Here is a 27,507-nt window from a genome sequence, read left to right on the forward strand (position 1 = left end):
AAAAACAGGGAAATGGTTTAAAAAAAAAAAATCCAAGCTTTTCCAACTGTTTTATATTAATATATGAAAAATCTTTTCAATAGTTCATCTTATTTTTGATTTCATCAAGCGTTTTATGATGAATAAAAGAGTCATTAAAGTTTAGTGTCACTAAACCCACTTACATCTTTGAGGACGAGATGTTGCTGATGAAAGCCTGTCACAAGGCAAACCCAGCCTGCCTTCCTCCTGCAGCTCCAACCACGAATCTCTTCTTGCTGCAAAGAGTTTGACATGATGGAAAAGAGCAGACCCTCCTATACGAGAGTGGCTGTGTCCTTAGAGGGCATTAGTGCGGGCATTATCTTGTTGTGCCAGACAGTTGGGTAGTAAACACCCTGGCAACGGGCCTCGTAGTAAACTCGGGTGGAGCTGCGCAGTGGAGTCGCAGAGTTGCAGCCGTCCTGGCACGGAGATATGGGTCATGCTAGGCTGTCCTCTCCCTCACCCCAGCACCACAGCCCAAACCCTGATGAGATTAGCCGGCCAGCCAGGCGCTCAGTGGTGGTAAAACACAAACACCACTGATTACGTGAACATTAAAGTCAGATCCCCTCACACTTCGGCTCGGATCCCCTTGTGCAGGGTCACATGAGGGTTAGCGTAATGACGGTGCCACCGTTTCTTAAACATGCAGTAGATGGCAGCTCTACCTCGAAAACCGACAAAGGCCTAATAAATCGCAAACAAAATACACCATTACCCTGTAATGTCATGTGAGGTGAGAGCGCTCGCTTCCTGTAAGACAGTAACACTGGTGGTCTCCCCAATGTTGGCTTCGTCTGATGAAATGCGTTTGCTTGAGCAATTTATTTGTCAGTACTTCACAGACTTACAAAGTGGTTTGACATTTCCCTTTCAGCGGCGGGTTTTTCGCGAGGTGGGCCGGTGAATGCAGCGCTTTGGCCACTGCAACTCCCTTTTAAATCAGTGTTAGAAATGGGATTAGGCAGGTTGGAATGCCAGGGTAATCACTCATTCAGCAGCAGCCAGGAGAAAAGGCCTCCTTAAGGAGAAGGGGTGGGTTTTATATAGCTGAGAGCTTTGATTACTGCCCCGTCTTAAAACCGCATCCGATGAGTAAAGACGTGCACTGGTCCTCCCCCACATTTACTGGGCGAGTTGCCCTCCTGGGTTCCTGTAAATAAGTGATGTCACAGCGCCTAATGATGCCCAGACTAGACTCAGTGAGGTCCTGAAGGAAACTAAACAAATAAATAAATAAACAACACTACAAGCTTCATCACTACTGCGAGCACGATGCCTTCCCGTCATGTCGACAGTGCATTACTTTTGCCCACTGCGTCCCATTTCTCTGTGGGGCCGCTGACGACCCAAGTGTTTCCCTCTCTCCTTCCACGAGGCCGATGAAGTTCGCCCTCTGGGAAGAGGGAGAAACCTCGTCCGCGGCAGACGGCCGGCGGCGAAGATTGTCGCGATGGCGAGGAAGAAAGGAGACACTTTCTCTCGGGCCTTCTCCGGTTCTACCCGCCGCAGACTGGTAGTGACAGTTGTTTCCAGTTGCTACATATAAAAGGGCCCATCATAAAGCCTGGCTAGAGGAAACAGGATAAGCGCTTGAGCCAAGGCTGTAAAAAGCTCTCTGGGAACTTGAAAGCCACACAAATGAAGTCTGCGTCTGCCATCTGGAAACAATAAACAAACAAAACCCAGCAGCCAAACAAACACCGCGAATGGTTTGGGGGGGGGGGGGGGGGGGCGGTAAAGACACGGCGAGAGCAAGCGAGTGAGGGCTGACAGGGAAAAAGACATGGAAGCCGAGTTTGGGAGTCGGAGGAGGGTGTCAATGTTAAAAAAAATGTGTGCGGCATGCATCATTAGCAGGCGCTGATGGGGAGACAGACACAGAGACAAACTCTTTGTGTGAAATATCCTTTGATGCGAGGGAGATGGCCCCGCTGTTTGAATGTGTGTGGTACAAGTGAAACCTGGTTCTAATGAAGTGTAGCGCTAACAGGAGGCTCCCTGTCTGCAACCGGTGCCGGTGCCAGCCATGGGATGGGAACCCGTACGCCACATCCAAAATTTAGAAAGCAAAAAAAAAAGGAAAGAAGAATCAGCCAACACTTCGTTCCATGTCCAGATGTAACAGAAATCTAATTTTTAACTAAAGAAGAAGAAGAAAAAAAAAAAAGAATTCTAGAAAGTAAAGTCTTTTTTCCACCACTGCATGGTTCTGTGTTTACAATCATACAACCCTTGAGTACAGGTTTTCCAGCTGCACAAAAGCGGTGGTATCAGTGGAGAAGTGTAGTGATTATTCACCTCAAATAACCTCAACATCTGGAATATCAATTATGTGAATGATGGGCAGAACTAGAACAGCTATTTTAAAATACAGCCAAGAAAAAAAAAAAACAGATCTATTTATATTAACTACAGCATGTGCATGGTGTTTGTTATTTGGGGCAGTGGTGGCTTAGAGGTTAGGAGAGCAAGCAACCAGACGTCCACTGCTTCAAATCCTTCAGCTGTGAGCCCCCGAGCAAGGCCCTTCTCACCCAACTGCTCAGTTACTCCTACACTCATTGTGAGAAACTGTTGCTATAGTGTCTTGGCCTCCTATGACATAAAGCTTTTTGACACCAATGGGACTGGCAGCTCAAAAACATGTTCATACGCACATATGTACACAACAACTTCCCTCCCCCACCAGCTGAAAGACACAATTTAATAAAAAAAAAGTGTCAATCTGATTCAGGATTGTCACAACAATCTCTCCATGTCTTTTCTCTTTGTCTTTCAGAAGCCAACCTACTTGTACAGGTCATCAACAGATATTCAATGTTATGCAGCTTTGAATTAAGCCCAAACCATTAAGAGCTGCAGCAGACGAATACCAATTCGTCAAGTGTGGAAAATGTCAGAAGTGACAGAAGCCCATCACAAATGCCCACGCCTGTGCAGTATCTTATAATTAATCTGCTGCCGGAAAACTCAAATGTTTCATTTACAGCGTGGAGACATAAAGTAGAGGGGAAAAACTGCATCGTGTAACCTAATCACAGTGAATTATAAAATGTTAAAGCCAAGATAATACACGAGTTATCTTAAAATTCCCCTAAATTTACATCAAAGTTGAATATTAAGAATCACTTAATAATAAATAACAGTACAGTTGTTATAATATATATGGCACAACACATCTCCATTATGTCTTTGCAAACTTATTTTTATGCAGTACTGCTGAGATGATCTCAAGTTTAAGTAGCATTAATATCACACATGGGATATGGCCATGAGGTACAGTCAGTGATATTTTCTGGACATGCACTCACTGACAGTGTAGGACTATTTAATGAGGGAAATTTATGAGATAAAAGACTCACTTGATTTAAAAAAAAAAAAAAAAAGGCTGCTTCTCCGAGAATTCAGCACAAGGCACACTGTCTACACTGACACCGAGGGGTTAAACCGAGAACTGCAGCCTCTGCCACAGCATGGATCCCATGTACACACACACACACACACACACACACACACACACACACACACACACACACACACACACACACACACACACACACACACACACACACACACACACACACACACACACACACACACACACACACCTGCTGCGCCTGGTTAACAAACACTCTGCTATAAAAGCAGGCCTCTTACTCATTAGGGTGCTGTGTATCAGACAGGAAATGCTGGGTAAATTACACCTCATCGCCCTGGAACTAGCCAACCATCACCATGGCAATGAGCCAACCTCGGTGCTGTGAGAAGACTAAAAAAAAACCACCACCTTGGCTGATGAAGAGGGGACAGGACAAGATACATTTCCTTTCAAATTGCTACGGGATCACCGATTCCAGAGATACAAAAAAAAAATAGGCACCTACAGGTGTCCCAGTTGTATACACAATGCAAACTTGTACGTATTTATTAGCCAAAACAAACTCTACGGTCTTGTGACAGAGGAGCGGACTCCAAAAACCTGGAAGCAATATCCTGCCCACACACAACTTTGCTACCCAATTAATGTTACATGGGCTAAACTGCACCAGCCAAACACACATTTTATTAGTAATTCTTAGTCATGCCTCCAGTAAAGCCTTGAGTACAGTTCAATAAGCAGTGGGGAGGTGACAACTAGTAATAGCAGTGAGCAAAAACATCATTTTATAAAACACGTGTTCAATTTAATAATCAAGAGCATCTTCAGCGTACTACCAAAACCGGGGATGAAGCACAAATGATTTTCAACATCAATATATTTTCAGAGATTATTAAAATAATAAAAAAAATCGGACTTGTGAAACTGTAGTAGTGTTAGAATTGACGATGGATCAGTACACATCTGTGAAAAGCCCAAAACACAAGCTTCCCCCACTTGTGTTGTCATTAAAAACACAAGCCTATTTCCTCAGCTTTTCATTCAGTCCCACCACCGAGCTCAAAGCCGCAACCACATAAACCACCCGTTGGCCACGTCCACCCCGTGTTTCTGGGACCAAATTCTTTTGTTACATTGTTCACACATTCCTCCCCGGACATGTTTATACAGATGCAATTCCATGTGCGCTCTGGGGTCTTAAGAGGTCCACCTCTGAAGCCTGAGATGTTCTGTTGATCAAAGGTTTCAGTGCCAGAGTGGAGGCACTTGTTTTGGTTGCCTCGTCCCCCCCCCCCCCCCCTCCCCACACACACACTTTGGGGATACAGGTTAACGTATCCATCTGTTGGCCGTATGGATCCACCTTGGTCGGAGCGAGGACAAGTGTAGGCCTCTTTCCTCTGCCACTCTGCCTCCCTGAACCCTGTTTACTCAGCTGGTCCCCACGCCGGTCGCCAGAGCTTTGTTTTCACACAGCAACATGTGTTAACTTAATGCTCTGTAACAGATTTCAAAGGCCAGCTTAGCTGAGTCAACAACAGGTAATAGAGCGATTTATTGATTGCGTGGCTGATTCCTTGGCGACGCTGGCCAGCGCTTAGTGAATGCAGGGCCTGACGTGTGGTGCAGATTTCGGCAGCGTATTTTGGGATTGAAATTTAATTCAACTTTACTCTCCTCTTTGACTGCGAGATGAAATGTCTCATACGTAACTTGAGGGGGAAAAAAAAGAAGACATGATATTAAATATTGAATTGGTGGTTTTTCAAAACAATCCAAGAAAAAGTTCCACAATTCTTGATACTGTGATGCAATGGCCAAGAATGTGTCTTATAGCAGACTAGATAAACCATCAAATGGTGGAAGCAGCAGAGGGTTCGGGGGTCCCCTGGCCAACCTGCCGGCCCTCCTATAGCTGGAGAATTTGGTTACACAGTCCCTGTGGTTGTTTTCTTGCTTGATTGGATTATGGCCACACACCTCAAGCTCGGCTTCCACCACCAATCAATGAGGAAATGAGGTGTCAACACGCTGGTGTTTGTTCAACACTCATTTATTTTTCTACCGGAAGCCAAGGAAAGCTCGGCCTGCAGAGGACACCAGATGAGCAAACGGATCCTTGCTGAAGATTTGGAAATGGGGCCCCACTCCTAAATCATTACAAACAAAGATTTATGGCATTTCATTTAATTGCAAATTCATTTGATAATATATAGTTTAGAATTAAATTACCTAATTAACTATAAAACCACAAAAGAAAAAAAATGCATGCATAGCTACACACTGTAGTAATACATATTACACATGTATATTAAAATCCTGTCTTGTTTCTCATCTCTTTTATGACTGAGAAGACGGGGCTTTTTAAACTCCTGGCTGTGTGTCCATATGAGCAAGCTGAAAGAACTGGTAATGGGAAGACACCAGGAAGTCTGTAATGCTTCCAGTCAGCATGAAGTGCCATCAAAACAAAATTCTGCACAGTAGCTGCTGCTTAAAACAACTGGGGCAATTGAAAATTCCCCTGCCAATTTATGCCAAATGCCACTTTATAAACATTCTAGCATGACTGCCAAGTGTCTGCACTGCTTTATGCCCCCTTCTCTTAATTGAAAACGTTATAGGGGTGCATTACACTTAGGGTTTTTATAAGCTGTGCTATAAAGCCCTAGCAGGCCCTGTGAGGGGAAACTGCCCATTAACTTATAAGGTCCAGGCCTTGGCTCTCCTAATTGACAACCTCTAGGCTACTTTCATCACTTGTCGACTTCATAGCGGCAGTCAATGCTTCCTCCAGGATGCTGTTGCATCTTTGACACGAGGGTGTTTGTGACAAAGAGCAGTCTGCCGCCAATGCCAGGGCGAGGGCTCTAGGCTGTCCATAAAACAAGCACAAACATTCCTCTCCTGGTCCCCGCCATCTGAGAGAGCTGCGTTTAACCATTAATGTACCGCTTCGCAGAAACAGCACTCAAAATTTAAGACGAATCCCAGCAGGAACGGCAACTCTTTTTTTTTTTTTGTGCCTATGTGCAAATTATACACATTTTGAAAAAAATAGACACTGCAAGAAAATTCTACATTTAAAATTTAGTTTTGTTGTATTTGTTCTGGGTATGCCCAGGAGTACAAGCCACATGCTCTGACACACACACACACACACACACACACACACACACACACACACACACACACACACACACACACACACACACACACACACACACACACACACACACACACACACACACACACACACACACACACACACACACACACACACACACACACACACACACACACACACACACCAGTGTGGCGTGACAGTCACTTCACACTCTAATTTGGCAGGATCATCAGCTTTGTGCCTCTGGAAATTCATGCGCCTCGAATTAGAGCCACATGTCACAATGTTGTTGACCAGACACATCACTGGAATATTAAACCCACTTAAGTGGAAGTAACGTTCAAACTGTTTAAAGTTTTTTTTTTTTTTTCTCCCCTTCCACATTATACCTCCAATGAGATTTGTGTGAAAAGTTACAAAACGGTAGAAAAGCAGAGCATGCGGATATGTTGACTGCTAACCATCTGTCACCGACGCTTATGATCTCATCTCAGAGAGCCGCACCAACACGCACGCTTGGAGCTCTTTAGTAATTTAATGTTTCAAGTCTATAAACTTCAGGTACTTTAAGGAAAGACATTTTAAAAACAAACCGAGCAGAAGACTGTATAAAATTGCCCATCATAAGAGACTATGTCATACCTTTGAAACTATCCCATAATATTTTCGTTTTTATTGTGAAATGTGTGTGGTCTCACCATAATACCGTAAGTTATTTGGCTGGTCATCTTGTATTTGAAGCAACCCATACATACCATCTGCGGCCACTAGATGTCCCTGTATGGCAACAGAATGGCGCTACAGTGACGCCGACAAAAATATCCCTTTCCACCGTGTTTGCCCTATAATGAAAGCAAAACCATTACCGAAAGAAGCTACACAGCAAAATTGAAACAAGCAAGCAAGCAAGCAAATAAATAAATAAATAAATAAATAAATAAACAAACAAACAAATAAAAAAATTAATAAAAAAATAAAAAAATACAGCTTAGACATTGGTAAAGACCAAACAAAAAAGCTTGAAAATGTGGCTCCCGATTAACTTACAAGTGAGCTCTGGTGCAGTTCATTTACTGTGAAATGCCAGCAGAGTCAATACAGGAAGTGAAACTTGAGTTTCCGAAAGAGCTGTCCTGAAATCGCATGAAACTCACTGGTAGAGTGTTTATTTTCCAGTACAAGACAGCAATTGAAGCACTTGCAATTTCACATGAAGAAATATCCAACTGTTTCCATAGAAACTTTTGTTTTATTTGTTGTGCATACAGAACAGGACCAATCACAGCCCTCGTCGTCGGCATCGCTGCGACGTGCAGCTACACAGTTTTCGAGGTGCATGTCGGGCAACACAGAGGCTCTGCCGGAGTTGGTTCACGGCAATGCAGAGGTATAGCATCGCGATGACGTCAATGTGATGCGCTGTCATAAATCGGTCTTACAATTCAAACAACAACTTGCCAATACACATGCATGGTGAGCAAGGAGCATAAAAAAAAACTTACTTAAAAGTCATGCCATTTAGACAGAAGAAGATGGCAGCGCTCTAATGAGCAGCTATTCTCTTGGACAATCATAATCATTCCCCGCTGACCTGGATTTTACAACAATTGCATCACACCTGACACCTCAACTGTTTTCCATTCTCAAATAGGTTATACTGTATTTTTTTATGTCGGAATGAACTCTGAATATGACTATTATTACTTTGCACCAGATGTTGCACCTCAATTCCTTTGTACCATACCAAATATAAAGTCATTAAAGGCAAAGCCGGCACGACTGTTCAAAGCAATATTTAAAAAGTCTCTTTAGTCCCTTGAAGACACCCACTAGTGTTAATGCTCCAAAACATGTGTTCTGCAGGACAACAGCTGCAGTCAATGACAAACCACTAGGGGAAATAAAGTTCATTTTGACCCTGGTTTGAACTCCTGCATGCACACCATTTAGTCACTGCTTTTATTTTTCCATTTTCATTTCTTTTTCTTGTAATTGTCAGTCACTCATAATCAGCCTTCTCGCTCTAACAATGATGATGAATGACTGCATATCGCTGAAAATTGTTATATAATCCTGATGCCATCAACAAAAATACTATTTGAATACAGGCTTATCGTAAAAGTCAAGTTAAAATTAGCCCACACAGTTACATGATCTCAGCATTTAAAGTGAAATATTCCATCGATTAATCCCCCCCCCAAAAAAAGCTTCATTTCAACCAAAAAATCTTGTGTCTAAGGTGTTACTTTTTACTTGTCCCTGTGTCTTCTTTCCTTCATCTGACCCTAACCTTAACCCATCGCAAGTGAATATATAGAAATAGAATAAATAAACATCAGTTTTACACATGGCTTCCCAGACTTCTTACAATCTGCAACTGAAATATTTCATCGAGAATATCATAAAATGAATAATTTTCCTCATTTTACCTGCATCACTAATTCCTTTTGTGTCATAATTGTACATCCCTTTGTCTTAAATGTGTTTGTGGTATAAATAATAATCTTCTTGTTATCCAAACTCACAGGAGACTTAAGTGCACCACAGCAGAGTGGATCTTGCAAAGCCATTTCAAGTGTTTCAGTGTTCTGAGCGCACAACAGAAAATGTGTTCCATCTTGGTTCCCTCTACAAAAATACTATATTATAAGATTGTAAATTATTTCCGAAATACTTCATGGGATGGCATTACAAATGCTAAATCTCAGTTCACATCACAGGTGCAGGACATCAGCAAACTACAAAAGCAGATGTTCTGAAATGTGCAACTGATAAAATTGCAACTTTCTACTCATTTAGTACCTAAAAAACTCTTTCCTAAGAAGTCCTCTTGCACCTAGATTAAGTGTGTTTATGGTAAATGGCATTGAAGTGCACCGCATTTTTGCAGATCTTCTGCAGGCATATCACAGGTCTTTCACCAGATTGAGCACAAATTACAATCTGTCCAGTTCTCGTCACGGTATCAGCTATATTTGATGAAATATTGATAAATCTTGAGCAGACGACAGGCGACTGCATAACTGACAACCTTGTTGTAAAGTGTTGTGCTTCGAAACAGCTAAACAAACAAGTGGCAACAGCTGAAAGCGGCGCGTGAAAACAAACCCCATTATTCGCATGCAGTAGATGCATGTGTGTGTTTTTTTCTCTCCACGGGAGACAGAGGAAGCTGAACATTAAGAAAGATGAAGGAAACACCAGCTGACTTACTGTGGGACAAGACGCTGCACAGCTCGGATCATGCGCGCAGCCATGTTTCCCAGTGACGTCACACAGCCGCCAGCCGCGATTCGACGAAAGACGAGTCATCGCGTGCAGCTTGATTCTTGTGATTGGCCCAATGGATGAAAAGGGGCGGGCTCTGAACTGTCATCAGCACATGTGAAGGATGAATGCTTCATAAACGCCGTAGGTTGTTTACGTCACAATTTTATAATATTTTCAAATTATACTTAAAAAAAACAAATGCAATGCTTCTGTGCAGGTGTCATGTTCTGTGAGACAGGAGAAAGTTAGTAGCTGGTAAAAAAGGAATTACTGGAGAAGTAAAAGGAAAGAGATTTGAGCACATGCCACCCCAGGAGTTGTCTCTCACAGCAGTGGTGAATTACCAGCACTACCATCAGCCAGGTCCAAGTGTGGTGCACAAATGACATGCAGTATTTTCCATGATTAAGTCAGCAGGGGATTTGCTCCAAATGTCAGCATTCAGAGGGCAGCTATTGGGCCAAGCACGTATTTAAATGGGAACGTGCTGCTGGTCTCCATACTTTATGATAGCTGCAGACACAAAAGTATTTGGTGGTAAACCTGGGGAGAAATACAGGGAAGGTTTTATGTCCACCAGTTATTTTTTTCACTATTGTCTCAGAGGAGGGAAAAAAACCAACTTGTCTGGTTCTTACAGATCATTCCAAGCTTAAAAATATAACAAAACAAAACAAAACAAAAAACATGTTACTAACACCATCGAGAACAGATGTTTTCCTGGATACACATAAGAAAGAAAATGTATTTATAGGGTAAGTACAAGTGACTTCACTGGATAAATATAAAATTGACCTTTGAGGATTTTCTTAGGTTCTTTTTATATCTAATTTATCCAGTCTTGTCACTTGTTCCAAATACTTTAAAAGACCATTATTAATACTAATTTACATTCACAGACACTCAGTGTCTTTGTACGCTTGCAATTCGATCTGATGTAATCCAATATACTTGAGAGAAAGTTACACTCTCTTAGAAGTTGTAGTTTGCTATTCTATTGAGTTGGAACACAAAATCTTGAGAATGCCTTTTTTATTTTCCCACCTGTCTTATGTGTGTTTATGTGGTGGCCAGAATATTAAAAAGAATTCTAGCTATAACACAGCCAAGCTTAATCCTTTAAAAATATGCAAATAATTAGTTTTTGTGCCCTTTCCCCCCAGATAACTTTAACTAATACTCGGCAGTTCTCCAGAATTGCTTTGATTGTAAAAGCTGAAGTGGGACGCCCTAGTGAAACCTGTCTGTGATTTTGGCGTCTCACTGAGGAAGTCCTGGGAGCCACTTTAATATCGAATACTTGCATGCAAACCCCTACTTCTCTGCATGACTGGTAGTTTTCAAATGTCCTAGATTTTATGACCTGCCTGAGAGTTAAAGATATGAGAAACATGCATGGTACATCTTGGACAGGAATGAAAGGGTTAACCATGTTGAACTCTATAACAGTTCAATTACACATTGGGATGGTACTGCTTTTCTGTTTGACCCCTTTGCCTTTATTAAAGCATAACTTCCTCAGAGTCAGTGCACCTGGTTGATACATTTCTAGGGAGGTGAACTAGAAATATGAACTGTATCATACAATTCATTCAAGCGTCCCTTTTTAGAAATAGAACTGAAATAAGTCACATTTTGGGTTATTTTACATGTAAATACATTACTGTGTTATTAAAGAGTGTGTAACCATCAATAAACATCCGTCCTGTATTTTTTTGTTTTACTGTAGGAACGGTGAATCGTGTGTCATTTTCAACAGACCTGATTTTCATAAATGATACACATAGGTGTTTATTCACACTCTAAAGTGTCGAAATATCCGTCAAGGACACTTTGGGATGAGGAATTTCAATTTCCAAATATTCTGATGAGCAAAGAGTTGATGACTGGATACCATAAACAATGAAAAATATATAGCAAACAATGGAATTTAGAAGATTTGTCTTTATCCCAAAGGGTTAAAACACATTTTGTTAAAAGACACAAATTTTGCCTCATGGATCCTGAGGCTGCACGCTTTGTTTTAGTCATTCATGCTTTTAAAAAGTGAATATGAAATAAATCTCAATTTTGAAAAGGGTTTTTTAAACAAAGGGAGGTTATGTGCACATCCAATCTCAAGAGAAATGAAAAATGCAGTGGAGTTAGAAAAATTCCATTCACGGGTTACTTGGAAACTACTTCTTTTCCTCCCCCCGTCTGTTCATCGAACACAATTGTTGTCTACTAATCCAGTTTTGATAGCATTTGGCACACTTTCTTTGGATCACAGCAAGATGCTCAACTTCCATTCTGGTCTCCCCTAGGAACCTCTGAGCTCCAGAAAGCAGCCGACACCGGGTCGCGCCAGAGCAGGGGGGTTCTCTGTGTCCTCATGGAGCACAGAAAATTATTTTTTGATTTAAGTCACCCCTTACCCCCCACACACACACACACGCACACACACACACACACACACACACACACACACACACACACACACCCACACACACACGCTCATCAATCTGGTATTAATTCCAGATATATGCTGAATATGCGTATATTCTTGTCAATCTGTTATGTTGTTGATTGTTGCGATCACCTAATGACCCCCTGTAAGGCAACAGAATATAAAATATTATGTCAAAGGAGTAAGCATTTTGCCTTTGTCCCCCCTCTGCTCTCCCCTATCCAAATGGACAATGCATCACTAGGCCTTGATGCCTCAGAAGTCTGGGTTCATTAAAATCTTGAACGAGTGCCAAAGCTGTAGTCATAGATAAAAGGAATATGAAAGGATAACAAAATTTATGGATGGCAAGTCACCACCTCACCCTGGCATTTATAATAAACAAATGGTTTCTGTTTCCAATTTAAATTTCTCATTATACTGTGACTTTTGGAAAATGTGTTTTGATTTACCAACATTTTATCTGAAAAACTGTATAATTGATTAGATTTACATGGCTCTGATTTTAATGCTGATCGCCTGCCTTCCAGAGCAGCCCCTACCCCCAGCCCAACACTCACCAAAAAAAAAAAAAAAAAAAGAACGATCTGAACAGATCCTGAGGCACATTAACATCATATAAAACAAACCTACATATCAAACAGGTTTTTTTTTCTGATGAAATAATTGGTTTAAACCAGCACAGAATCCGATTCATTGCTTTGAAAGAAACCTCTGTGAGGGCACAGGAGAAAAACCGGTGAGATAGACTTCACAGCCAAAGTGAGATGGACATCAATGCAGTGTGCCAGCAATGGCTGTATTAACCCATGGCTAAATCCCATCACACAAATGTCAGTGTATCCGTTATGAAACCATGACATTTAGATCCAAGGTCTCCATTGTGGTTTTAGAGGGAGCTGATGTTTGTCCATTCTTTGCATCCATCAAACCCGCACACTGACTCACAGCCAACTGTACTCCAAACATAGAAAGGTTAAAGATCACAAGGGTGTGTGTGTCTAATTTTATTGCATAATGCAGAGTTATTGTTTTTTTTTTTTAAGACAGTGTATTGATTTTCATTATTGGGAGGAAGATAAAAGACAAAAAACTGAAATGGCAAAATCAGACAAAACACAGCATTTTGATGATCTCTTTCATTAATCATTTAATTCTGAAAACAATATGTTAATGATAAGAGTTCAGTTTAGAGCCAAGGCACAGTTTGGCAAACAAAATTCAATTTACTTGTTAAAAAAAAGGAATACGTTTAACATATTGCTAATATTATATTGAGTAAGAATATTTTTGTGGGGGGTGGCGGGGTGGGGCAGCCTTATTGTGATTTGAAATATTATTGTATATTACTAAATTCATTGTCTTAAAAAAAATACAATATCCTGTTGTAACTGATGTACTCAGGAGCTATTACATTTGTCAGACCTGGCACTATTTGACTAACTTTGACTAATTTGCTTGACTAAACCTCTTCAAACGTCACCGCCATCGCCAAAACCCACCAGGACGGGCCCAATCTGACACCCCACCACCACCTCATAATCCGTGTGTGCAATGAGGAGTCCGGGCAACGTTCAAGAACTGGACAATGTGTCATGAAGCGCTCATGTTAAGAGTGCAACACCTATAAGCCACTTGGCCACAGATCGTGGGATGTTTAATTATTGCCTCCTCACATTAAGTTAGATTTCGGCGCCTCGGGCGTCAGTTTGCGGCTGGGACTGTTGGGCTGGTGAGGCAGAACACAAACCGAGACTGGTGGAGACGGTGAGGAGGAATAAAACCCTTTCATTACCGGATCTGTCACCCTCATTCTTTCTCTCTCTTACAAACGGCAGTCCAGATCAGAAATTACAAATGATATCATGACAATTTTTCATGCTCTTCAAACCAGTGATGTTTTACCGACTCATTTACTATGATACCTTGTTACGGATCCAGCTGTGAATCAGGGACGTGTCATGGGGCTAGAAGCCCACCTCCTGCTGAGCCTGGCCAATGACCTGGAAGGCAATAGGGGATGCCAGTGCCTGCAGCATGTGCTGCACTGACAAAGCAGCAGGGCACCGTCAAAAACCCTCTCATACAAACTTTGCAGATCACTCCGTTTTTAACAGATGAGTAAGCACTGGTGTTGACTTTTTTTTTCTTCTTCCCCCTCCGCCCCGAACACAAGGTTTTATGGATTCCCCTTTCGCGAGCGTGTGGCTCGGGTTGACGCATGGCAAAATCCTTGCCCACAAGGGGACTAGTGTAGCGGTGGATCTTGGGTAGAATGGTGCAGATAGCATGTGGCAGGGTCACTGCGCAGGTTAAGCAACAATTCAGCTGAGTGCCCGTAAAGGAAGTGGAGTGTGGTTGGAAAAGACCAGCTCACCAGCCACAGAGGCCACGCCACTCTCAGATTAAACTTTCGCCTTTGAACTGAAATGGCAACAACCCCGAAACTCATTCACAAATGTATGTACAGTACATGCCGTTTAACTGCAGCGGATGTTTTTGGATACCTTCAACTAATTTCTGCAAAAACGCCATCGATCCCTTGCCGCTCGGTGTAATTCAGTTAGACACAGTACCAACTTTACCCATTCATTAGCTTTTATGTTCATCAACAGGAATTCGGTGAGGTTAAGGTTGTTTGGGTTTCCAGATGAGAGCCCTCACGCAATCCAAGGCCCCGATGACTTCTGCATTACTAAAATGATGCTGCCAGGACTGATGGAGCTGAGAGTGTCAGGAGGAATTAGCCTTCACAGCCCAAAGCTGGTGGACAAACCCAGACTGCGCCCCCTGACCCAGTCCACCTTACTGACCCAGTAATCATGAGCAAAACAGGGATCGAAAGAGATAGATAGATAGAGAGAGAGAGAGAGAGAGAGAGAGAGAGAGAGAGAGAGAGAGAGAGAAGCAAATAATTATTCAAATGAAAAATGTTTTGCAAAACCAAGATGACCATTGCATGATAAATATGAGAAATTGGAGATACACATAAATGGAGCCTTAAATTTCATCCTCGTGCTATCTAAATAACAGGAAATGGCTTTCGGGGCTTTTTTCCTGTTCGGTTCACTCTGATTCTGCCCCTCTCACTTCATTTAACTAAATTAATGAGCAGGTCCAGCCAGACCTCGGAATATTAACTTGCTGGGCATTTTGACCAGTAATTAAGCTTTCGTGTTTCACTGGTTATGCAGATAAAATTGCTTCTGAATGAAACCAATCTTAAGAAGGTTATTTATAAGGCAAATCAGGGGAAAAGATGAATATCTCAGCATTGCTAAATCTTACTTACAGACATTACTGTGGTCCGTTTCTCCACATGGAACTAAATGGGATTGCAACATGACGCTGGTGAAGTGAGAAACACCTACAGGAGAGAGAACCTAAACGTTGTGTTCTCACGGTTCACCTGAGGACAGACCTGCTCGCAGCACATTGTCAATACTTGACTCCCCGTGTGCACTCCATCAAATGCACCTCTGTGAGAGTACAGTGTGCAACGTTTTCATGGCACGCTGCCACATCACGCAGGTTACAGCATTGTCACTGTAGCAGGGTTTTATTTAACAGAAAAACCCAGAGGAAAGAATATGCATGCCCATTTCCATATGCTGTACATCCCATCCCATTTATGAAATGAGTTCATTCATTATTCATATTGGTGGTAGAGTTATTACCATTTCCCCCATCAGGCTTGCCACTGACACCATATTATTATGAAATCACAGTTCGCCCAAGGCGTTGTGGCTGCTGTGAAAAGTGGTCACAATTGACTAGTTAGCATAAGCATGCACAAAACTGGAGACAAGCACTAAATGCCATACAAGTGACCCGTGAATTTTTAATACTAGCAAAGTGGCGACAATAAGACAAGTGACAAGAAAGAAATATGGACTGTGGAGCTGAATATCACTGAGGCATGAGCTACTTAAAACTCTGCTCCGAGTCGTGTTGATTCTCAACTCTCCACAGCGTAACGGCTGCAGCGCTTCAGGGATGAACTCAAACTCAACGTAGTGCAGACCTCGACTCCACTGGAGCCTCACCACAACCCAACATGGGGTCAGGAGGTGGATTATTTGTGGATGTCCTACTTTCATAACGCTTAATTCCTTTAAAATGAGGGAGGATTTCATGCCAAAGCAGAGTTAGGTGTGAGCTAATTTGTCACAGGGCTATCATGGTATATTCATCACTGATAATGACCAGAATGAGCTACAGGATAGCCCCCCTTTTGTCCCCCTCTTTTCTCCCCCCAGCCATGGTCAGCCTGTAAAACCAGGATGTGTTGGCACCTTGATGATATAAATACTCGCACACCCTGGGCATAAAAAAAGCTGTCAACAGAACATTTGTTTTCCATTTTTCACCACCCAAAGCCCTCAATGTGAGTAGGAAAAAAGGAGACAAGGCGTTAAAAATGTACCGCAACACTAAGTATTTTGCCCTTTGGTGAAGTTTGGTGCTCAAACAGATGGGGCTTGAATTGGTTCCCTTTTTTATTTAGTGCAACAGGGTTGTGTGAATTTCCATCCAACGAGCTCTCACCTCCACACATGCTTGGTTACGGTTGGCACATGTGGATTAAAGGCGTAAACACACATGCAGAACATTTGCACGGGGGTGATTATGTGTGCTGAGACAGGCGCACACACACACACACACACACACACACACACACACACACACACACACACACACACACACACACACACACACACACACACACACACACACACACACACACACACACACACAAGCGCGGGGCAGCTGCCATCGCTGTTCTCTTTTAATGCCCATTCATCACTAAACTTTTGGCTGATTGAAAAACACAAGTGCATGTCAAGTGAACTGAAAGACAAGGGATGTCAGAGCTTCATGATTTGACCCATGCATGGAAGTAAGCTGTTATGACCCCTCCCCACCACCACTCCCTCGTCCATCCCACCATAAATAGATCAAAGCACATCTGTTTCTGTGTCCAGCAGCCACACATCTATAATTGCAAACGGCCTTTAATGGCTTAAAGCAACCCATCAGATGCTAAGCAGTTTGGACACAGGAGATACTAAAGCATATGAGCATAGTGCGACCATCGGTAATCACCGGACAGGGAATTCTCTGGAGCCACAGTGGCGGCTGTCTGGTCTGTAGTGGACTGAAATAGATATCACAACTTCAGCTCAGGGTAGGAGGCCCCGAGGGGCTGAAACTGACCACACATCTGGGATTTAGGATCAGGGGTTGACCAGTGGTCAGACACGGGGATGTCACAGGGATCGAGATTTAAACCAGATCAGGTATTGATCTGACTTATTCCGCCATTGTTGCAGACACCTTACCTAACCTTCAGGGGTGCCGTCTTAGGCAAAAAAAAAGAGAGAAGCCAAAACGGTTAATGGTTTCAAATTAGGTGCGCGAGAGTCCGAGCTGGTCTTGGCTGAATGGAATAAGTACTAAGTGACGAGAGAAGCCTCAAGTTGGCCAGTTGTCACAGTGTGACACTGATTCAGCCTAATGAGCGTAGTGCTGTCACCACACATCTGCCTCTCATTCACTTGTAGAATCTGGCAGACTCAAAACCTGCTGGAGTCGCTGTTAGATGCTGGAACTCTCAGACATCGCCACCTCACTAGTTGCCAGATTACAAGAAAACCATCGGAAACTAACTTGTACTTTAACCAAAGAATTCAAAGACTACAAACACACACAAGCTCCGAGGCGTGCCTCAACTTCTTAACTGAACTGAACCTGAATGAACTCAACTAACAAGCAGTGAAACGTTTCAATGTCCAAACAAGAAAATATAAACCTTTCTTGAAGCATACTGTTTGACCTCCTGAATTCTTGTTCTGATAAAACATTTTTCACATTTGATGCACATTCCCTTGCATGTACAAATCCTTTTATCTCTTATTATAGCATAAATGTGAACACATTTATCAAGGAATCGCTCAATTGATGAATGTCTAGTGGATATCAGTTATTTTCTGTTCATCAGGGATAACAATAGGACAGACTGTATATCTTTAAGGTGATAATGATGATTAGGTTGTGGTGTCTCTAATCTGCAGCCCTCCCTTCTGTCCTGACCGAACGCATCTCTTCAGACCAAGCAGCTACCCACAAATTCCTCGTGGGCACCCTCCTGGAAAATAACACAAAGGTTTACTAAACATCATTGTGGCGGTGGCACCAATTATTGTTAATATACATCAAATAGCCGCAGCCGAAGTCCGAGAAACAGACTGATCACTTCAATGATGGCAACTGTCAGTCTGCTCCCCAATGAAGAGAGCTGTTGGAATAATGAGTCCATGCCTTGTGAATTAAACAATAATACAACAGCCAAAATGACATCCAAAATATGCACGTCGCCTCAGATGACCTGAAAAACCTGCCGCTGTCAGACGAGGGCACATCTTTAAACACTGACCACGGGCCTGAATGCAGGCTTTGTTTAGGCGTTGTCCGCATATGTTGGTGCAACATCAGTGAGGAGGGAACAGTTACCAAAGTATCATTAAAGGGAACATGTCCGGTCTGATCTCGTGTCCACAGGTTCTACTGGAACCACAAAGTGAGTTTTTAAAGATTTCCATCCATTTAAGCTTCTGCTCTTGATGTCTATCCACCTTCTAAACTGTCTCGTTTATTCTAAAAGACTTTAAAATGAATTCTACACGTACTTCCAAAAGCATTTAGCACACCTATTGATTCCATACTTTTCAACTAAAATATTGCCAAATAGTAAATTCCATCATTATTGTTTTATTGAATGATGAAAAATCTACTGGAAATGAGTACGAGTAAAGGTCAGAGTTCAAGTTTTGTTGCTTCAGTACAAGTCCTGAAGATGGTCCTGCTCACTTCCATGTCTCATCATACAGATTCTGCTTTAGCAGGTGAAAGATGTTTTGAAATATTAGATTGCAGAAAAAATATCAGTTTGAAAATAGTCTCTTTACAAATTTTGTGTTGAGTTCATTTGTAAATAAATAGAGAGGTGATTTATTACTGCTTGTGTAAAGCGGTCAGGCAAATGACAAAATGGCTTTTTCCACCCCACAATTTTAGTTTTTACACATTTTCTGCAAGATTCAAGTACCCAGTGGAGTTTAGACACATACAACATAACTGTGTGACTTTTGTCTCATTTAGAGATTTTTCTTTAAATGTAATTTTGAAAAAAGTTATCATTTATGTCAGTCTTTTATTTTAGAAAGGAATTTACTTGACACAAATGGCATTTTTTGTTGTTTACGTATTTAAAAATCAAGATATAACTCATCGCCTTCAACCCAGGAATATCCTATAATAGGGTGTTGAAGGGTTTTGTATTTATTATTGGCCTTTGATTAACCCTTCAAATCTTGATTTGTACTTCATGATTCTACACAGTTTTTGTTTGAGCCTTCAAAAAAAAACACCTTTTTCTGTTCCAGTACATTTTCTTTCCTTTAAAATGTCTAAGCCGTTAGATGCTGTGTCTGCACGTGTCCAGCCTTATGAGTTCATCTACTATTCATCAGTGAATATTGGGGGGGAAAAGTGATCTTCACAGCATGCTTGTGGGTGTGAGGTCATGGCCAGTTTAAAAGGGCAGGAGACACAATGAGTTGATGTGTAGTTTTAACAACCAGCTGTACTGTCAACGCTGTGACACGCTAGATTAGGAGAAGCTCCAGATAAAACGAGTATTGGAGTTGTTCTTTGAGAAGCCATCCAGACACCTGCATCCCCTCTTTTATTCTTCCTTCATCTTACTCTTGTTTGACCCTGTCGCACCAAAAAGAGGCATGTGGAATGCTTGTTTCAATGAAGTGATGGAGGTGGAAGGGGGGGGGGGGGGTTGCTTCAGTGAAAAACAACAAACAGCCTCATCAGTGGTAAAGGTGACAAACATGAAGCAAAGTGTGAACGGAGAGTCTTCACGCGAGCACGGCGGAGTTAGAGACAGACCCTGAGAGGGTCAAGCGGCGGCTGATGCGTGGGGGGGTGGGGGGGGGTGGGGGGGGGGTGCTGGGGGGGGTTGTGGTGATGATGAGAACAGACACAAGCCACATGAGGCCCCCCTGACAACACAGGAGTCCCCTGCGGTATGTCCAGCAGTCTACTTACGCACGCACACCCATTCATTCATATACACACACACACACACACACACACACACACACACACACACACACACACACACACACACACACACACACACACACACACACACACACACAAAATGTCAAAAGAAAATATGAACATGCAAATGCAATATATTCAGTTATAAAATGTAAAATATATAAATAAATGAAACCTTTTTTAAAACATTTATTTAGCTTTTTGCCATAAGCTACAGAGGGACTTTGCTTCTGATTTGTAGTGATTGCCCTCCCTCTAGTGGTGATTGTGTATATAGCAATTACCTAAAAAAAATACTTTCATAGTCTTCAAAGTGAATTTTTGCGCGTTTTTATATGAAAATGTAGTTTTTTTCCCCCCAACAGAAGTTGACCAGAATGGACTTTGTACACCTGCACTGTGACTTAACAGCAGCACAATGGCAGTGGGATTCACAAACTTGGCCTAAATTTGAAATGTGTGGGGGAAGTTTCATACGCAATTCCTTTTGGCAGGAAAAAACAGCCCAAATTTGGTTCGGCACTGTTTGTGGAACCACGCTGGCTATTCCGCACATGCCGTAGACAAAAGAAGTCATTCCCAGTTTGCCTCACTAACACACCACTGGCTCCCCTCCACCATGAGGGTGCCTTTAAAACGATATGCCTTCTGGGGTGTTCTTTTATGGGCTGCGGTTGCACCAGTGCACCATTGACTATTGTATAATTCTCTTCAAATCAGTTTGTTCCCCTCCCCTCCTCCCCCCCTTTGCAGCCCACCCCTGACTTAACAACCAGAAAAAGGTCACATTTCTGAGGAGTGACTTCCATGCGTGTTCCATGCTGGGTCGTCACTTTCAATTTCCTAAGACCTTTCATGTCATACACCCGTCAACCCAGAACACAGCAAACACACGATGTCACGTGCAACTTTTCATGGTGCTTGTGCAAGGCACGCTCACGTTCGCAAAGATAATAACGTTTTGGCAACGACTGCATGACACTGTGAGGAATATTTGTCACATTGAGCATTGACATACAGAACGTTACAATATTGGAAACACCTTCCAAAAAAACTGCAGTCCATCTCAACACCGCTCCAAAATACATTGTGAAAAAGTCAAGCTTCGAAATAAGGAAAAGAGAATATTATTACCTGAGCAAAGGTAGAATATAGCTGTTAAGTTGAACTATACTACTTCTGATCATGTTTTAAATCTGACTTCAAAGCAATTGCAGTCTACAAATCCAATACACCTTTCATCTCATGGTATCATTTACAAAGTCCGTGATGTTCCTTCCTTTAATGTCTTTAAAGGAAGGAACATCACGGTTATACACTGTTGAAGCAGATTAAGTGCAGTTGGTGGATGAGCGGAGATGACCATCTCCTTCTTTCCACGTCTTCTCCAGCTCCGGCAGTATATTGAACACTCGCAGACCCTCGGGACACCCAGCGAGCGCTCCACAAACGACTGTCTCTTCCTTTCGCAGCCCAACGTTCAGATGGTATGAGATGTTTAACACTGCCTACAAAATTAATGGAGCATGAAATGCAGGCCTGAAGTGCAGCAGGCTCCTAACCTGCAGGTGATATTTTCTACATGAAGCTTTTATTTTGACCTAAGTGAGCTGTATTATAACCACATTTGACTGGTGACAATTAGTGACCTTTTTGCCGATCCAGCAGCCATCCGTTTCAATTACACCAACCCAGAAAGCTCTATGTGGACGACCAAGCTGAGATAAAGCACGTTTACTGTTAGTCTGGTTATTGAGATATAAAATTTAAAAAAACATGAGGATAATCCTGGGAAGAATTGCTTACTTATCAGGTAAGTTATATGTTGGTTTAATTGATATGTTAGCATCAAACTTTTGCCCGTATTTATCCATCCATCCATATCAACCTTATAATATCTCCATTGATTGGCTTATATTTAGTTATTAGAAACATTTTTGCATAAATCTGGTGTGAAAAGTCACATGCACAATATGCATACAAATGTAATCTTCACTCTACTTCTGCATACAGTGAAATCAATAGAATTAAATGCAGCGATGGGTTAATTCAGCATGTTTAAACTTGGCCCAGAGCTTGATTTTAATGGAAGATCATCAGTACAACAGCTTCAATATGTGATGTAAAATACACATGAACCCACTGAACACGTAGAAAACACACATCGGTACAAACGATATGTGACCTGTAGCATAAAATGTTACTGCGCAATTTCGTGAGTCTCATTAGAGCTGGTAAAAATGGTGTAAAAGTCACTGTTGCAGGGGAACTATCAAGCTATTGCAACTTCATTTACATATACATTTAAACATGAGGCCTTTTTCCCCTCCAACTTTTTCTCAGAATTTAACACCACAACTTTTCAGTTTGCTGTTTGTTTTTGATATATATATACACTTGTGAAATTCTTACTTCATTCACACATCATACGGTTGTGATTGTGGGTTTGTGTGTGCACATATTTGTGTGTGTGTGTGTGTGTGTCTCAGCAACGCTGCAGCTTCTTTCTGAATCTTCCATCAGAGCCGCCTCAGGCCTGCTTGCCTTCATCTCAAGGCACAAATTTGCTAAACCTCAGTGTCAGGTATGTGGCATAAAACCTCACACTCTATCACTCCATCTAACCTTTCTCAAGACATGCTGCATACGCAGTTTGTCAAGCTCACAGACACAACTGCTGCTTTTTTTTTTTTTTTTTTTTTGTGCAAAGCGGCATGTGCTCGCACGCAGAGGGAGTACTAGTTAACGGAGTGAACGTGATTAATTTACATGTATATCTGTAAGTGGAATCTTAATGTTTAGGGCTTTTTTCCCCTCACAAAGATAGCAGAGCCTCTCATAATAATGAAAGATGTCCATAACTCATTCAGGATTAGCAACAGACTTGTTTAAGTGGTCAAACTTTTTAATTGTCTTTTAAGATAATTTTAGAACAATATTTTTCCAGTGTGATATCTATTCTTGCTCACAGAAACCTTAAACTAAAAGTAACAACAGCCTGACTGAATGAAGTAAAAAGTTAATAGTGACACAAGGCTCCAGATGACGTCAGTATATTAGTCAATCTTCAGGAGCTTTAACCAAGTTAGGGTCACAAGAGTGAGAAGAGTCCAGGGGGAATCCTCGACAGCTCTGCAGTCTATTACAGAGGCAACAGCAAGAGGAAGGAGCAAACAATCACATCAGCATAACAGTTATGGCCATTTCAGTGTCGAAAATAAAATTGAGAGGGCTCGTGTTGGCTGGGGACTTTGAGGGTCACGTGATCTAGGTGACTGTAAATGATGCGTGAAGTACAGCTGCTCTGCTTTTAAAATTGGCAACTTTATTATTATTGTGTTTCTTATGCAAGTGGTTCATGCTGGGCATCACTTAAAATACCTTCACTGGGTTTGTGGACATAGTGAAGGTTGTGACTGTGAAACAAACAACTCAAAGACAAACAAGAATTTGACACAAAGTGGGAACAGAAGCTGATTAAAATCATGTACCGTAACGGGTTTCAAACCGAGTTGAACTTTTGTTCGCTCCCACAGTGGCCCGAGTTTTTAAAAGGGCCCCATTGGAAAAATAAAATAGTTCTCCACCTCTGCTCAAGGCCATCACTTCCCAGAAATACCCCAGCTGGGAAGCAAATCTGGTTCTTTGCAATGTGAAGAAAGAATATTAACCACTATACAATGATTGTTTGTATCCTTTGAGAAACACGGGTCAACAGTGAGTTTCTATGAAGCCATTAATCTTCTGTCAGAGTAGAACTATCGGAACTTCAGGCTTCAGCTGACAGTGGGTGAAAGGACACACTCATGGTACATCTGGTGTCGTGGTTATCACTCATGGCGGTCAGAGTATTCTGGGTTTGACTCTGGGCTCGAGGCGGTTCTGTCAGGAAAGTTCTCCCTGCATGTAGTCATGCTTTCTCCAATACTCTGGTACCGCGGTACTCAAACGTGCATTTGAGGTTAATGGGTCATTTATCTGATATACAGTATATGAAGTTAAAGTTGAGGGAACTACAAGATACACGTTTTATAGAATCGCTTGTGTGCATTGTCACAGTTCACCAGCTACCTTTAAGTGTGACAGGAGTGATGTCAGACAGAAGAGGTGGGATTGGGTGTGCTTCATACCCTTTTTGAAGGGTGTTTAAAGCTTTGCTGCTCAAACACAAGGCGCAGACCCAGCAGCATTAACAGCACATTGCCTTGACTTCTCCGGTTGTTATTGTGAGTATGTACTCCTCACTATGATGGTCTGCATCAATGGTGTGACACGATAACTCCTGCTTATTTACATTGTGATACTTTTCTTACAACAGGGCGACACATGGCTGAGGAGAATTTCACCCAGGAGGCGGGTGGAAGCTCTCCGAACCAGAGCAACTGTGATGTGTTCGTTTACCAGAGAGCTGCAGTGGTCCTCTTCCCAGTTTTCTACTCGGTGGTCTTCATCATCAGTGCGTGCGGCAACAGTTTGGTGCTGTACGTCATCTGCCAGAGGAAGCAAAAGTTCAACTCCACGTCCATCTACCTGGTCAACCTGGCATTATCTGACACCCTGTTCACACTGGCGCTGCCTGGCAGAATCACCTACTACGTCCGTCACTTCGACTGGCCTTTCGGCGACCTTCTATGCAAAGTGACCACACTTCTCTTCTTCGCGAATACATATGCAGGTATTATGACTCTTTTTATCTGATGTTATTTTCAGCTGGGTGTGTTTGCATGTGCGTGCAGTCATATCAGTTTATGCCATCAAACTCATTTCCATGTTTGAAACGGTGTAAAAAAAAAATAAAAAAAAGTCAGCATGTGAGCTTTCTACGATATGAAAGGCTTTATTTACGATTACATAAAAGTTGTGAAAATGGAAAAAAAAAAAAAAAAAGAAAGAAAGTAAACAAGTACATTGAAAATTGACACCACGTGGAAAAGGTTATTAAATAACACTGCTCAGATATGAGCTGTGAAAATGAAGGTAATAGATTCAGCAGTGCTCTCTCTGGTTTGGAGTGTTTTGTCTCTTGTTCAGTAATCTGCCTTCTCAACTCATTATATACTCCTCAAGAGTTGCATGTTGGATGGAGTCAATCCTGGCTGATAATATATGAACACATCCATATATGGACACATCCTGGACGTGACTAACACAGAAAGACAGATACATTCACTCTATGAAATAACTTTCTTCTGTGAAATCAAATTATATATATATATAAAACCCTAATTTGATTTCTGAATATATAGATATAGATCTGAATAGAATCTGAATGCATGGCTCTAATCCCACCAGGTATCGGCTTCATGACCTGCATCAGCCTGGACAGATACCTGGTGATGGTGCATCCACACCGGATGCAGTGTTTGAGGAGCGTGAAGGTGGTCCGCAGGGTCTGCTGTCTGGTGTGGGCTCTAGTGTCTCTGCAGATAGCGCCTCTCTTGTTCCACAGCATGCTTCACGAGCAGCAGGGGAAGAGGACCTGTATGGAGTACTTCAACTTCGAGGGCTCCCGCTTCACCCCTTACCTCCTGCTCCTGGCTTGCGCCGTCTCCTTCTGCGCTCCGCTCACCGTCATTATGGGCTGCTACGCCAAGATCAACCTGAAACTGAAAGCGGCGGCCAAGCGAAACTCTGCGACTGGCCGCTCGAAGAGAAATCATAGAGCCAACACCATTATCCTACTCATCCTCCTGACCTTTATCCTATGCTTCGGCCCTTACCACGTCAATATTATGCAGTTTATGTCCCGGAAGATTCACCACCAGTCGACCTGCGAAGAGCTGAAGGCCTTCAAAGTGTCCTTACAGGTAACACTGACGATCTTCTTTTTCTTTTTTAAATCGTTACCAACAGCCACTGTCACGTTTCCCCTTCACAATCCCTCATTCGTTCCCTACAGATCACGGTGTCGCTGATGAACGTCAACTGCTGCTTGGACCCAGTCATCTACTTCTTCGCCATTAAGACCTACAAAAAGCGAGTGATGAGCCTGTTTAAAGACTACCTCTATACTTCCACCGCCTCCTCCAAAATGACAGCTGAGAACAGCAGCAGCAACACCTGAGAGGAACCACAGCTCAGCTTCTGGGTCACACATCCACAGAAATATGAACACGGCAGACCTGCTTCTCCATGGCGAACTCAAAACAGTCTTGGTTTTAACCTCTTGTGTTGATGGAAACGATTCGTAAGCACATCCTTAGCGCATGATGCTGTTTTTGTATGGAATGAATAGCTCAGAAATGCTATTCTAGGGCAAAGAGCTGTTAGTGTTTGTATTTGTTGAATTAATAATTCATTGCAAATATCTTCTTAAGTGATGCTTTATAGGCTTTGCTTGTTAAAATGTATAAAACCTGCAGTGAAATGATGCCATAAAGTAGTGAATGGACTCGTAGGATTAGATATTTGTGCAAGCAGAAGGAAATATCTTAACTCTTCCAACTCTCTTAATATTATAATTTTTTTTTTTTAATTGTCCCTGTGCAATGCAAGAGCAACTTTCACTTCCTTTTCGTTGAGAAACACGGTGAGGCAGTGGCGGTAGTTGTAATCTGCTGTTGCCTATGTTATGGAGCCTGCATATAAAAGTGTAACGTGTGGTCTTCCTTTCTCTGAAAATAGATGCCGTCCCTGAAGTGTCACGCGTTTCACAACATGCAAGATCTTTTAAGAACGCCAAAATTGAGAACATGCCACATTTGCTTTCTTTCAGGCCCACATCTGAGTTGTGAGTGGGAGTGCATAGATAAAAATCACCACTTCCTCACCCACCTTTCCTGCTCCCCCTCACGGGCCTCAATCCTGCTGACTTCCACATGTTGTGCTGCGGCTGCAGAGTTGCCTTGCACGCTCCGGCAGGTGCGCTGTGTCTGTTTATAGTGCCAGAGTTGCACGCTTCAATTAAACCTTTCACATTTCCGGATGGTTTTTTTTGGGGGGGGGAAAGCTGTACAATGATTGCTGTAGTGTAAAAATTGTTTCGCGAGAAAAGATTAAAAAGATTTGAACAAAATAGGAGAAGCTGTGTTTTGACTTGGTTACTCACAAACTGCACCAATAAATCATTTTTCTTTTCAACTGAAAGACACTGAAAGTGAACAATGTGCCTTAAAAGTG

The 27,507-nt window shown here is 42.2% G+C and overlaps 2 protein-coding genes across 4 annotated transcripts in view; one reads left to right on the top strand and one right to left on the bottom strand.

Moving 5' to 3' along the window:
- The window catches only part of clybl (citrate lyase beta like), a 66,697-nt gene extending 56,905 nt beyond the window's left edge, over nt 1–9,792 (bottom strand). For 2 of the 3 annotated variants that reach the window (XR_013936666.1, XM_080498646.1), the window contains exons 1-2: nt 9,747–9,785; nt 7,289–7,375 (exon numbers count right to left, since the gene is read on the bottom strand). Coding sequence is in view for 2 of the 3 variants with exons in the window: in XM_080498646.1 (XP_080354772.1) it covers nt 7,289–7,375; nt 9,747–9,778 (119 nt within the window). In the remaining variant the exon portion in view is untranslated. Of the gene's footprint in view, nt 1–7,288; nt 7,376–9,746 lie in introns of all 3 variants that reach the window. The other variant, XM_080498647.1, reaches the window with a different exon arrangement.
- Nucleotides 9,793–24,714: 14,922 nt separating this feature from the next.
- LOC308131721 (G-protein coupled receptor 183) lies at nt 24,715–26,452 on the top strand (the record flags this gene model as incomplete). The annotated part of the gene is made up of 3 exons (XM_080498551.1): nt 24,715–25,063; nt 25,681–26,195; nt 26,288–26,452. 3 exons carry the CDS (start codon nt 24,715–24,717, stop codon nt 26,450–26,452), a joined length of 1,029 nt encoding a protein of 342 aa, XP_080354677.1.
- Nucleotides 26,453–27,507: the final 1,055 nt, after the last annotated feature.

Source organism: Blennius ocellaris (assembly GCF_963422515.1).
Source record: "Blennius ocellaris genome assembly, chromosome: 6".
NCBI classification, from domain to species: domain Eukaryota; kingdom Metazoa; phylum Chordata; class Actinopteri; order Blenniiformes; family Blenniidae; genus Blennius; species Blennius ocellaris.